General features: G+C 32.0%; 1 protein-coding gene across 14 annotated transcripts in view; it reads right to left on the bottom strand.

Annotated features, from left to right (window-relative positions):
• Positions 1-6,473: 6,473 nt before the first annotated feature.
• Positions 6,474-14,327, bottom strand: part of LOC139489011 (scaffold attachment factor B2-like) — a 49,125-nt gene continuing 41,271 nt past the window's right edge. For 7 of the 14 annotated variants that reach the window (XM_071275039.1, XM_071275042.1, XM_071275041.1 and 4 more), the window contains 2 exons: positions 9,825-9,971; positions 6,474-7,223 (listed from right to left, as the gene is read on the bottom strand). In XM_071275039.1, the coding sequence (XP_071131140.1) occupies positions 6,916-7,223; positions 9,825-9,971 (455 nt within the window). In that variant the 3' untranslated portion in view covers positions 6,474-6,915. Of the gene's footprint in view, positions 7,224-9,824; positions 9,972-13,629; positions 13,696-14,327 lie in introns of all 14 variants that reach the window. The other 7 variants (XM_071275035.1, XM_071275038.1, XM_071275045.1 and 4 more) reach the window with 2 other exon arrangements.

Raw genomic sequence — 14,327 nt, 5'->3', positions numbered from 1 at the left:
TGTATTGATGACTTCAACTTTCCCACTGGTAGCCCTTGATTTAATACCTTCTTTGTAAGGAGAAGCTCTCTATCATGGAAATAAAATTATTATAGGAAACCCACGACCTGGATGATAGTATTATTTGGGAGATATAAACTCAAAATACAGGCACTGCTGGATTGTTGCTACATACAAATGGAAAGTTCACAAATGGAATGCTAAAATTTCAACAACCAAAATGTATATGTAAAAAGTATTGTAACATGTAGGTAGTCACATGACATGTGAAGACATTTTGAATACTGTATACAACTTAAGTATATAAATGTCCATGAGCATGTTCTCAGGAAATAATTATTTACGTTTTAATTGATTTTATACATTTGAACTTTTTTTACAAATGGGTTGGTAAATTTAGTTATTATGTCTGTAGGCATTTTTTCTAAGCATGACAATGGCAAAACTAGAGAACAGAATGAAATTTTTTTTCATTTTGACCATTGAAGATCGAACTAGTACTGGTTTGTAAAAGTATTAATTGCCTTTTTAATTTGCCATGCATGCTTTTTTTATTATTTTTTTTATCAGTCCAACAATTTAATTTACTAAAGATCATCTTTTGAGAGAAAGAAAAAACATCTACGTGGCAGTCTATAATTAGAAAAATCTTCTAGAATTTCAACAACAATCTTCTTTGAATGTTTAATGCTTTCAATGATAAATTAAAGCTCATTATAAAATGATGTTATTTTTCATGTGAGAAGAAAACACCTGCATTCTTCAAAGGTTTTTTTTTTTTTTTTTTTTTTTTTTTTTAAAGTTTACTGTGATATTTTTTAACTTGTAAAATAGATTGGTTTACTGTGGAATCATTTATTTTCGTGGATTAAGGAAAACTTACGTGTTTGTGGATATTTAAATTCATGGTTTTGCCGAAGTTTGCATACAAGCTTATAAAAAAGTTAAAAAGTTGTTATTCATTGAACATTTAATTTCGTGGTGCACCTGTACCCACGAAACCCATGAAAATTGGTATCCAACGAATAATAATGAATCCACAGTAGTTGAATTAAATAGTATAACATATTGGTTTAGTTGAACTAAAAAGTAACAAAATGAGGCAACATTTTTTACTCAGTTATGTCAGGGTAAAAAAAATTAGTGAATAATGAACCAAAAATATAAATAATATAAAAAATGGACTAAAACAATGCAGAAATGTACAACCCCAACCCAGACCCTATTACTGTAAATTCAGAAATTATTGGGAGGTTTTTATTATTGCGAAAAATGCGACAGAGGTGTAAATGCAATAATTAAAACTCGCATTTTGAAATATTTTATTTGTATTAAAAAGGATTTTTCTCAAAATCGCAATAATAAATGCACGCAATAATTTCTGAATTTACAGTAAATGAATATTACAATGAATAAAAGAAGCTCTTTCAACCTTGTTTTAAGGAAGTAGTCATGTACTGGTATGTGGCTTCAGAATATCAATCATTTTAGGTCTTTTCTAGAATTCATTAAAAGAGGGGAGAATTCAAAGGCATATATATTGATGATAAAGGTGTTCAAAATATCTTCACACAATGATACATTAAATTTTTAATCAAAATTGTGTATTTGGTGAGGTCATGTATTTAATAGAGCATTCCTTTCTTTTCTATTTCTAGCTCCCACCTAAATTTGATTTTTGAATAGCCTTCACCATTATAAATAACAGTTATTTTGTCCTTCTAGATGTCAACTTTATTTGATATTGTAGAAAATTGACTTTTGATATTACTACATGTATCAGTAGAGTAAGTATAATTATAATTACATTGTATATATATATATATATATATAAGGCAGAATGATAGTGGTTGTATTTTTAAAGATTCCTCCAAGTGAAAAGCAGATTTATAGATGGGGCTGGGTCCTACATAATAATTATGCATTCCAAGTACATTTTCAGATATATTATTCTACTCATAGGGTATTAATTTTGGATATTTCCATGAAGCATGAATTGAAAAAGTAAACAAAAAACAAACCAAAAAATTGTTAAAACTACAAGGGAGATCAAAATGAAAAAAAAAATAGTAAATAATATTAAACAATGTACAACTATTGTTTTTATCCTGCAGTCTATCATTATTATTTTTTTTCTCTGAACTTATGTCTTAATTTTATAGAAATCAACATGGTTAAAAGAGATCCTGTGTCCATGCTTTACATTCAAGGATTTGATGAGACTCTGTCCTACTTTCTGTTCTGGTAATAATCATATCAGCCAATCAAATCTATGCTTTCAAATTTTGAAGTGGTGTTTTATTTTTAAAAAAAACAGAGGATCCCAAAAGATCTCTAAAACAGAAAGTAGAATGAAGCATTGTCAGATCGTTGTAAGCTAAACTAGAACACAAGATCTGTATACATGTCAATTTGATTGAAAATGTAGAGAACTAAAAACAAAAAACTGTTATTGACAGTAATTTTAACATTACCATGATGAGTTAGAATTTAATTTTATACCTGTTGTTTGTACACTATCTGTCTAATTACAGGATGAATAAATTACCAGCATCTTTTAAAATTGGCTCAGAAAGAATAAGTAAATCTGCTGTAATCCATATGTTATTGATGACATTTAATGTGTTCTGTTTTTAATATGAGATTGTACTTAAATGTGATATGTTGTGATTCATAAATTTTGTGAAAAATAAAAATGTATTTTCTGTGTGAAATTGTTGTGTTATTTATGACTTTGTTTGATTTCATTGTCTATAATTTGTTTGTACCTCAAGGATTTGTCAATGCATATGAGTACTGTAAATTGGGAAATTATTGCGATTTTGTCAATTTAGACTAGAACACGATTTTAATTTTTGCAATATTAAGAAAAATCCTGTTTAATTCATATAAATGATTTTTAAATATGATTTCAAATTACTGCGATTGTATCTAGTCACATTTTTCACATTAATAAAAACATAGCAATAATTTCTGAATTTACAGTATTGTGTATTGTGATCAAATTCCACTGAAAATTTAAACTGCTACAACAGCATCTTATTTTGTAGCCATTTCTTTGTAAGGCTATTTTCGATTTATGATCCACAAGTTTGAAAGTCTCTCTGGGATCTTTTGCCCCTCTTTTATAATTGCAGTCAGTTGTGAGCTTGAGTAAACTGCTGAAGGTATCACTGTGAATTTAAGGTGAACAACTAAAAATGACTTCAATTACTTATTGTTCTGTCAAGATCTTTAAAATATAATACTATACCGGGGTATATCCTTTCTTCTTCAAAGACATAAGATGATTTATTTTCACAACTTGTCTGAGAAAGCTTGGCATATGGATAGTGATCTAGTAGCGGTGGTGGAGATTAAAAACTTCCGAAAAAGCTTTATATTTCGGGAGACCTGAATGCTTCATATTAGAATTGAGGAAAACTTGCATTTTCGTGGATATTAAAGTTGGTGATTTTGGCAAAGTCTGCATATATTCCTTTAGACGATATGTAATTTGTTGAACACTTAAATTTGTGGTTTTCCTGTACTAACAAAGTCCACAGAAATTTGTATCCAACGAACATTAATAAATCCACAGTATCAGCTTTGATGCGTTTTTGTCCATTGTCCTTGACCTCAGTCATTATCATGGTGACTACTTGAAAAAAGTTAAAGTTTATAGTAATTTCTCTTTTATTATGAGTAATAGGATTACTATATTTGGTATGTTCAAACGTCTTTGTGCCTGTCAGACAGTTTTCATTTGACCTTGACCTCTTTTTGTTGATCAGTGAACAAGGTTTACTTTACGTAGTCTAGTACATATCTCAGATACTATCAGCAAAGGTCTACCATATTTGGAGTGTGGAATTTTGTACATGTCCAGCTTGCATTTGTCATGTGACTTTTGAAATCATTTTCAGTGGTTTAAGTTACATTTTTGTGTTTTGGTCTGCATTCTTTATGCAATAGGTTTAACTATATTAACCCCCCTATATTTGGTGTATGCAAATATTTAATGATGTACATGTCAGTTTGGCATGTTTTATTTGACCTTGACCTCATTTTTACAATTCATTGTTCAATGCAAAGTTTTTGTTTTTTGATCTGTTATTTTAATACTTATAGCAATAGGTCATCTATATTTGAAGTATGGAATGATTGTAAGATGCTTGTCTGGCAAAAGTCATCTGACCATGACATCATTTTCCTTGTTCATCAGTTAATATTAAGTTTCCTTGTTATGTTTGTTTCTTGGATACTATATGTATTTAATGCATGTAATGATTGTAGGGTGTGCATGTCTGTTTGGCAGGGTTCATCTGAACTTGACCTAATTTTCATGGTTCATTGATCAATGTTAAATTTTCTGTGTTAAGATACTATGTGCAACTATATTTAAAGTGTAGTTGGTGTATGAATGATTGTGAGGTGTATAGTTCGGTTTATATGATCTTGACCTCATTTTCATGTATCATGTTCAGTTTATGTGGTAGTTGTAGAAAAGCATTATATTTAGGACTATCAAGATACAATCATTGATATGTAAAGAAAACAAGACAATTCATTATGTACACTTGTTATTTATGTTTGCTCTTTTGGAAATAGCTGAACTTTTTCATTTTTGGAGCATATACTTGCACAAGAGGTGTATAGCGTTTCCATAGAACTCCTCCTACAGTGAATCATGGACCAATGTGCTCCCATGCTCAACCTTGTGTATTTTAAAATAAGGCATTGATTCTGCCAGACACAATAATATCTCAGAGAAAGTCCAACATTGACTTTCTTATAATACAGACACCTCAGAGTGGAGTGCAGGGGCATCACTTTGTCTGGTCTTTACTTATATCCATGTCTACTTGGCAATTATACCACATCTCCTTATTTTTATTATGAAAGTATTCGGTCAGATGGTGTAGTTTAGGATCAATATTAAACTTTTATCATTTGACTGATGATGTGGATCAGGTAGTCTCATCTATAGAAATGCAATTTTTTGATAATTTTTTTTTAAAGGCACTAACTCTTGGATCCTTTAGTCATGTGGTAATGTGACTACTTACAGATCTTATCTTGTGGATCATTTATGCTGTATAATGTTTTTCACTATAATTTAAACAATTTTGTCAAGCCAGTGACTTCTGTCTCGGAAAGCTCAACATAGGGATTGTGATCTGGCAGTGGTGAAGGCGTGAACTACTTAAAAGCTTTATATTTTAGGTGGAAGACTTGGATGCTTCATACTTAGTGTATAGATGCCGTATGTTATGAAGTTTCTGTGTTTCATTTGTTCATTGCCCTTGACCTCATTTTCATGGTTCAGTGACTACTTGAAATTAAACTTAAGATTTTTTGTTGTTGTTAATTTCTTTCTTATAATGAGTAATAGGATAACTATATTTAGTATGTCTGTACCTTGCAAGGTCCTCATGTCTGTCAGACAGTTTTCATCTGACCTCACCCACATTTAATGGATCAGTGAACAAAGTTGTTTCGTAGTAAAGTCCATTAATCAGATACTATAAGCAAATGGTCTTAGATTTAATGTATGGAATGATTGTAAAGTGTACATGTCTAATTTGTAGGTGTCATCAATTTTTTGGGGATTTTGGTCTTTTTTCTAATACTATATGCAATATGTCCACTATATTTGATGTATGGAATATTGTACAAGTCAGTCTGGCATTATTTTTTTTTACCTTCACATCATTTTCATGTGATATTTGTAGTAAAGCTTTATATTTAGCACAAGATCAATGGTCAGTAAAGAAGGAGAGACATTTCAACGTATGCACTCTTGTTAAATGTGATATGAATTGGAACAGTGCTTTCTTCCAAATGAGACTCATCACATGATTTGTATTTTTCTGTACTACACACTAGGTGACACATGTGGAGCACCTGCAATTACCCCTCTCCAGAGTGGGGTTGAGTTGTTAGGCCATTAGTTTTCTATGTAGTGATATGTAGACTGTTGTTTGTCTTTTCTTGGATTGATGATTTTTCATGTCCCTTTCCAATCTTTTTACCCTTTTGTATAAGAATGAAACACTGAGCAAGTTTTTAAAGTGCTTATTTGCAAGGTCACTACACACGGACACATTATCCAGATTCTGAGCCAATAGTCTTTACTCTTCCACCAAAATGCTGTGTGCAGAGTAGATAAGCAGCAAATACCAAATTTTTATTTTTGGTTTGACTGTCCAGGGATCAAACCCATTATCATGTCCTGCACAAGAGAGTTACAATGAAGAAACAATAAAACAACTGAAGAAATTAGCATCTCTGATCCTTTACCATCTGTGAATTAATGTATTTTTCTTCTGTACTAATTTTTACGAATGGAAAACACATTCTGTGTTCTTGTATAACAAATTTGACAGATATGAAAAATTCTATATACAAGTCTATAGAAAACTTGTATTTTGTTGAACACTGAAATCTCAAACCAATATATTTCTTCAGGCCTTATTAAGAAATAGACAACATTTACATGATGCAACATTTATGTTACCATGACAACAGCAGTTTCACATTTTACAACGAAGCAATGGATCATTTTACAATTATCTCTGATTCCACTCTTTGTACATAATTTTCGTTTGGGAGTAAAACTTACAAATAGTTCAATAATGATAAAATTTCAGGAGAATGTCAATGATAAAATTTTCTCATATTACAAATATAAAATTTCACACATACACGATAAATCATTGGCTAAATCTATCTCATACATCAAAGGATTTCTTTCACACACAAAATATATTCTAATAAATCACGATTGACATACGATGAAAATGCTGTATGAATTTATAATGGTCCTTTTCCATTAATTTAGGAATTATATGACTTCTTACACCTTAATTGTCTTATAGCATGGCTAAATCTTATCTTGCAATTATAATGTTTTAATCTTATTGTCTGTAATGATCAATATCGTCGAAATCCACCACTCTGTATACTTTTGTACGCATCAAACCGTGCTTCCTGTTGCCTAGCAGCAGCAAGTCCTTGGTTTGATATTATCATTTGTGCTGTATTGGGTACAGCGGGTACGAATATACTTGGCTGAACATTGCCTACCAGAGCAGGATTGATGGTGTTGGCAAATGTTCCTCTAGCTTCCTGTTGAACTGCGGTAAAACGTTCTTGTTGAATGGTGGGACGATTGTCTATGATATTTTGTCTGTCAATAGCACTGGCTCCTCCCCATGATCTTCCCTGCTGGGTAGCAACACCTTAAAACATAAAACAGTTCAATTAGCTTCTCTTACAACAGTATATAGTAACGTGTAATGACACACGTAAATTATCTTCATGCATACTGTGACATTTACTTAATCTTTAGTTTTCTATGTCATGTCTTAAAACTCTTTTGTACTATAATTTGTCTGTTTGTCTTTTTATTTTTTAGCCATGGGCTTGTCAGTTTATTTTCAATTTATGAGTTTGATGGTCCCTCTGGTACTTTTTTGCCCCTCTTTTACAGTAAGATTCTGTACATAACTTACATACATATTTCCTGTCATGTTGATGTTTCCATCATTTGCACAAGGGGACATATTCTTTTAGAATGAAGCAAAAAAATAAAGAATGAACTAGATTTATTTTATTTTCAACTAATTTAGATTTAGTGATAGCAGTATCTAACAGGTGTCAAAACATATCTAAATACAAAGGATTTGGAGAACCTATCCATGACACAAAATTTGTACATGCAGAGAAAAAAAAGACATAAAAAGCAAAGGAACAATGTCTTTATAAATTAAATCAAATGGAGAGGCAAACTGTGAGTCTGTGTCTTTTGGTAAACACTCATTTTTTCGAGTTCCGGGGCTTCACTATGACTGTCTCCATTTTTTTTTTATTTATGTAATGAAGTTTGCAAAACTTGGTCAGTAAGACAAAAGTTTTTATATGAAATGAAGATGTACATTTAAGGCAAATGTTAGACAACTTATATAAACTAGAGGCTCTAAAGAGCCTGTGTCGCTCACCTTGGTCTATGTGAATATTAAAGGAAGCAGATGGATTCATGACAAAATTGTGTTTTGGTAATGGTGATGTGTTTGTACATCTTACTTTACTGAACATTCTTGCTGCTTAAAATTATCTCTATCTATAATGAACTTGGCCCATTAGTTTCAGTGGAAAATGTTAGTAAAAATTTACAAATTTTATGAAAATTGTTAAAAATTGACTATAAAGAACAATAACTCCTAAGGGGGTCAATTGACCATTTCGGTCATGTTGACTTATTTGTAAATCTTACTTTGCTGAACATTATTGTTGTTTACAGTTTATCTCTATCAATAATAATATTCAAGATAATGACCAAAAACAGCAAAATTTCCTTAAAACTAACAATCCAGGGTCAGCAACCCAACAACGGGTTGTCCGATTCATCTAAAAATTTCAGAGCAGATAAATGTTGACCTGATAAACAATTTTACTCCATGTCAGATTTGCTCTAAATGCTTTGGGTTTTGAGTTATAAGCCAAAAACTGCATTTTACCCCATGTTCTATTTTTAGCCATGGCGGCCATCTTGGTTGGATGGCCGGGTCACCGGACACATTTTTCAAACTACTAACCCAAAAGATGATTGTGGCCAAGTTTGGATTAATTTGGCCAAGTAGTTTCAGAGGAGAAGATTTTTGTAAAAGATTACTAAGATTTACGAAAAATGGTTAAAAATTGACTATAAAGGGCAATAACTCCTAAAGGGGTCAACTGACCATTTCAGTCATGTTGACTTATTTGTAAATCTTACTTTGGTGAACATTATTGCTGTTTATAGTTTATCTCTATCTATAATAATATTCAAGATAATAACCAAAAAGAGCAAAATTTCCTTAAAATTACTAATTCAGGGCCAGCAACCCAACAACGGGTTGTCCGATTCATCTGAAAATTTCAGGGCAGATAGATCTTGAACTGATAAACAATTTTACCCCATGTCAGATTTGCTCTAAATGCTTTGGGTTTTGAGTTATAAGCCAAAAACTGCATTTTACCCCATGTTCTATTTTTAGCCATGGCGGCCATCTTGGTTTGATGGCCGGGTCACCGGACACATTTTTCAAACTACTAACCTAAAAGATGATTGTGGCCAAGTTTGGATTAATTTGGCCCAGTAGTTTCAGAGGAGAAGATTTTTGTAAAATATTACTAAGATTTACGAAAAATGGTTAAAAATTGACTATAAAGGGCAATAACTCCTAAAGGGGTCAACTGACCATTTCAGTCATGTTGACTTATTTGTAAATCTTACTTTGCTGAACATTATTGCTGTTTACTGTTTATCTCTATCTATAATAATATTCAAGATAATAACCAAAAACAGCAAAATTTCCTTAAAATTACTAATTCAGGGGCAGTAACCCAACAACAGGTTATCCGATTCATCTGAAAATTTCAGGGCAGATAGATCTTCACCTGTTTAACAATTCTACCCCATGTCAGATTTGCTCTAAATGCTTTGGTTTTTGAGTTATAAGCCAAAAACTGCATTTTACCCCTATGTTCTATTTTTAGCCATGGCGGCCATCTTGGATGGTTGGCCGGGTCACCGGACACATTTTTTAAACTAGATACCCCAATGATGATTGTGGCCAAGTTTGGTTTAATTTGGCCCAGTAGTTTCAGAGGAGAAGATTTTTGTAAAAGTTAACGACGACGACGGACGACGGACGACGACGGACGCCAAGTGATGAGAAAAGCTCACTTGGCCTTTTAGGCCAGGTGAGCTAAAAAACACATAGGGTGATAAAGGAAATTCTTACCCTGAGAAAACATTGTTAACTGAGGCAAAGAAAAAAAGTCAATCATACACATACCTTGTTGCTGGTTTATGAAACCTTTGTTGCGACTGCGGTCATCTTGTATATTATTATTCTGCCAGCTGTCACGCCCACCACTGCTGACTGTCCCACCTATATTTTGTCTACTAACAACCAATCGTGTGTCGGCCTGAGTTCTGTTGTCTGAAAAGATATGGTACTAATCAGTATGCTGTTCAAACATGGTTTGTCGTAATTTCAATAACAGGATAAACTTCAACTTTTGAATAAACATTTATCAAACTCTATGATCTGCAATCTTAGCCTAGGGTAGACATGAAATTTAGAATGGAAATGATAGGGAATGTGTCAAACAGACAACAACCTGACCAAAGAGTGGAAAACAGCTGAAGGCCACAAATAGGTCTTCAATACAGCGAGAAAATCCCTCACCCAGAGGCTAAAATAATATATATAGAATATAGGAAAATATATGCCGTTACTACTAGACAATAGCGCCTGATGATAATAAGCCTGACCGGTTTCGGTCCTTCAAGGACCTTCTTCTTTTTCAACCAGACAGGACACAACATCCACCATATGTCTTTCGAAATCATCGAAGTCCTCTGGAACGATCCTAATGACAACACGTCAGACGTCCTTAGGAGCAAAAGAGAGGATTATTGGATCCTCCAACTCAGAGCGCTAAAACCCATTGGAATCAACAGTTTAGAGACTTCCAAATTTCAGAACACCACTCACTCTATTCGCTAAAATAATATATATCTGCTGTTTTTTTTGTATCCCTTGCATTCATCACTTTTGTTGTCAATTTTATCTTATGCTATACTCTATATCCAGGAATGACAGTCAGTGCCTTACTATGGTGGAACATAAAAAGCTACTCAGGCTACTGGAGGCAAAGTGTAAACATGCCATGCTCTGAATTGTCTATTCACATTGAGATGATCAATGAATAATGTAAGCTTTCTCATTTATCATGTATTTGTGATGGCAATGTAGACAAAATGTCTGTTTTAGACACAACAAGTGAAACTGCGAGCTACTGCTCACTGATGATACCCCCGCCGCAAGTGGATAATATTAATAGTGTAAAAATATGCAAGTGTTCGGTAAACAGGAAGTTGTCGAGTGATGAATCTGAAAACGCATCACACGGTATAGCTGACTTATAAAAATCCTGAAACCAAATTTCAGAAATCCTTGTATTGTAGTTCCTGAGAAAAATGTGACGAAAATTTTTAACTTGGTTATCATGTGTAAAATCATACAAGTGTTCGGTAAACAGGAAGTTGTCGAGTGATGAATCTGAAAACGCATCACACGGTATAGCTGACTTATATAAATCCTGAAACCAAATTTCAGAAATCCTTGTATTGTAGTTCCTGAGAAAAATGTGACGAAAATTTTCAACTTGGTTATCATGTGTAAAATCATACAAGTGTTCGGTAAACAGGAAGTTGTCGAGTGATGAATCTGAAAACGCATCACACGGTATAGCTGACTTATATAAATCCTGAAACCAAATTTCAGAAATCCTTGTATTGTAGTTCCTGAGAAAAATGTGACGAAAATTTTCAACTTGGCTATCATGTGTAAAATCAGACAAGTGTTCGGTAAACAGGAAGTTGTCAAGTGATGAATCTGAAAACGCATCACACGGTATGGCTGACATATATAAATGTTGATACCAAATTACAGAAAGGGTGGATGTGTAGTTCCTGAGAAAAATGTGACGAAAGTTTCATGGGACGGACTGACTGACGGACTGATGGACGGACGGACGGACTGACAGACAGAGGTAAAACAGTATACCCCCCCTTTTTTAAAGCGGGGGTATAATTAGTGAAAAACAAAACTATCCAAATTATGAGCAAATAACTTATAAAATGATTGTTTTTAATCCAACAAACAATCTATAATTTTTAAAATGACTAAAAATCATTCTATCATCATATATATATATATAATAAAGTTGTAAATCATAAACAAATGCTGAAAATCAGTATATTTAACAAACAAATATTAGTTATAAAAAGAACAATGATTAAGACCAATCAGAAGAGATGGAACCACATAATTTTAATGAGAAACTTTTTATATTCTTGCTTTTTTTTAACGAAATTACAAATAGTAAATTATCAGAAGAGATGCAAACACATAATTTTAATGAGCAACTGTTTATATCCTTGCTTTTTTTTAATGAAATTACCAACAAATAGTAAATCATTGTCCTTTCATGTAAATTGTGATAATTTCAATAAGTTTTAATGAAAATATAAATAAACATAATAAAGCATTGGTGTTATTAAGCAAACAAGTAAAATAAGATCATGAAGATGTGCAATATCAAAAAATTAATTCAAATGCAACACAGTATGTAACATGATTTCTCATTGGACTATTCAAATGCAACATAACATTTAAAATGATTTCTTATTTGACAATTCAAATATATGTGATAATCTTTGAAAGATAGGTTAAAAACAAACCACAATAAATTTAGCATTATCTTAGCAATAAAGACATATTTTTTATTACTCAATAAAAGCAGATTGCAGATCATTTTTCAGAAAACTAAATAAAATGAATTAATAAAATTGGCATTGAAGATTCTACATGTACTTCATCTGTTACTTTGCAGTTGCATAAAAATACAAATAATTATGCTTATTTAGAAATTTTGCATAGAAAAGTAATTCAAAGTATTTTTTTTGTAACTCACACAATGTCATCAAATCAAAATAATTGTATATGAATGTCCAGTGTATGAAGCCCCTTTATTATCTGGATTTTTTGCAAATAAGGAATGTATAAACATTTGAGGATCTAAATGACCTAAATATAAAAAGCGTACTCCATCTTAGTCACTTAAGCCTGAGGGAGTTAGAACCTAAGATTTTTAAAAGCCAGTTCACACTGTATCGGTCTCTGAGCTGATCAGTCTTTGTTCTTACATCTCAAATCTGTGTGTTTAACAGAGAATCAGTGAATACCAATATTTAAGTCTTATTTGGCTAGGCGAGGGTTGTAACCTATGAACTTTAGACAAGCATACTACAAGGAATTGAGACTGAGCAGTTCATTCAATTTAATTATGCAGTTTAAATGAGAATGTGCATCATGGTAAATAGGAGATGTGCAGTTCTACTATATCATCAACAGATTTACTATGTTTAGCAATGCACAAGATTCCCTCATTTTACCCGTCAGTCACATAGTTACAGAATATCAAAGTTTGAAAAAAGTCTGCAAGGGAGGTAACACATGTCTATAATTCAGAAGAATAAAATCGAAGGTCAATTTAATATCAATTTGGAAAGTCATCAAATATAAACAAAGCTTGTATACATCCATAATATGGCATTTAAACGTCAGAATTCTTTGAGAGACATGCTTGTAAAATTTGTTTATTAAAGTTATAGGACTAGCTATAGATTTTTTTAAAAGTTTGATAAGATCAAATGATGGTGCAATTGCTTAGAGCTTAGGCTTACCGTAAGCCATTTACAATGATTTAGAGAATAGCTCATAAATATTGAATTCATACAGATCATTAAGAGTTTCAAAACTGAGTTTGATTTCATGAAACTGACATTGTGTAATTTTTGCAAAGTTTTGGTTATCAAATAAAATATGATTGGATGACGGATGATAGACAGATTGAAAACAGTGTAGATTACATTGTTCCTAGATTTTAAATTGTGTTTGTGGTCAAGAAAGTCAAGTTGATGAATTTTTGAACATTTGTAAATTGAATCAAAAAGTCAGATTATTTTTCAAAATTAGCATATTCTAAAGATGTAAATCAATGAAAAATGTGTGTGCAACAAGTTCTCACGGTTATTCTGTTGCCTCTGATTGGCTGCGTTATTTGTTGTCCAATTTGTCTGCGTGGCATTACCTGCTATGGGATGACAACTTTCTGAGATCAATAACATATCTTAAGAGTTTGTTTTAACAGTCATTCCTTGAATCAACTTTTACTTTAAACAGCATGAGTTCATTCAGGATCACTTCATGTTTTTGCTTATTATGGTTTAAAATCCTAATTTGTTTGTAGAAATTAATGGTGAACATTTTTAATCGAAAATAATTGAGCATCCTTCAAATATTGGGTCCTTATAGCGTAAAATACCCCAATCTTCTAAAGTTTATCTTGCTTAGTATACACCATGTACATGGTTGTAAATATATAATTATCAAAAGCCAATGAAGAATATATTTGAAAACCTATTTGTATTAAATTCTTTCAAATTTGAGAATCAAATTCCCTTGAGAAAAAAAATTAAATCATTTATTGAGCATTTTTTTCTGGTTAAATTTGCTAGATAAGAATTATAGTAAGAAGAAGTCTACAATCTGATTACACCAGTTATCAACACACACATGCTACAGCTCACATGAATTTTCCATTTCCATTCTGCCTTTAATAAGTGGCACACAATATTTTTCTATACTGCAGTTTATTTAGACCTTTACACAGTCTGACATTATGCACAGAGTAGGTAAAAAGCTTTGACATAGGACACACAGAAG

This window comes from Mytilus edulis, chromosome 9, assembly GCF_963676685.1.
Source record: "Mytilus edulis chromosome 9, xbMytEdul2.2, whole genome shotgun sequence".
NCBI lineage: Eukaryota > Metazoa > Mollusca > Bivalvia > Mytilida > Mytilidae > Mytilus > Mytilus edulis.
The sequence above is the reverse complement of the archived record's forward strand: the minus strand, read 5'-3'. Positions and strand labels throughout refer to the sequence as shown.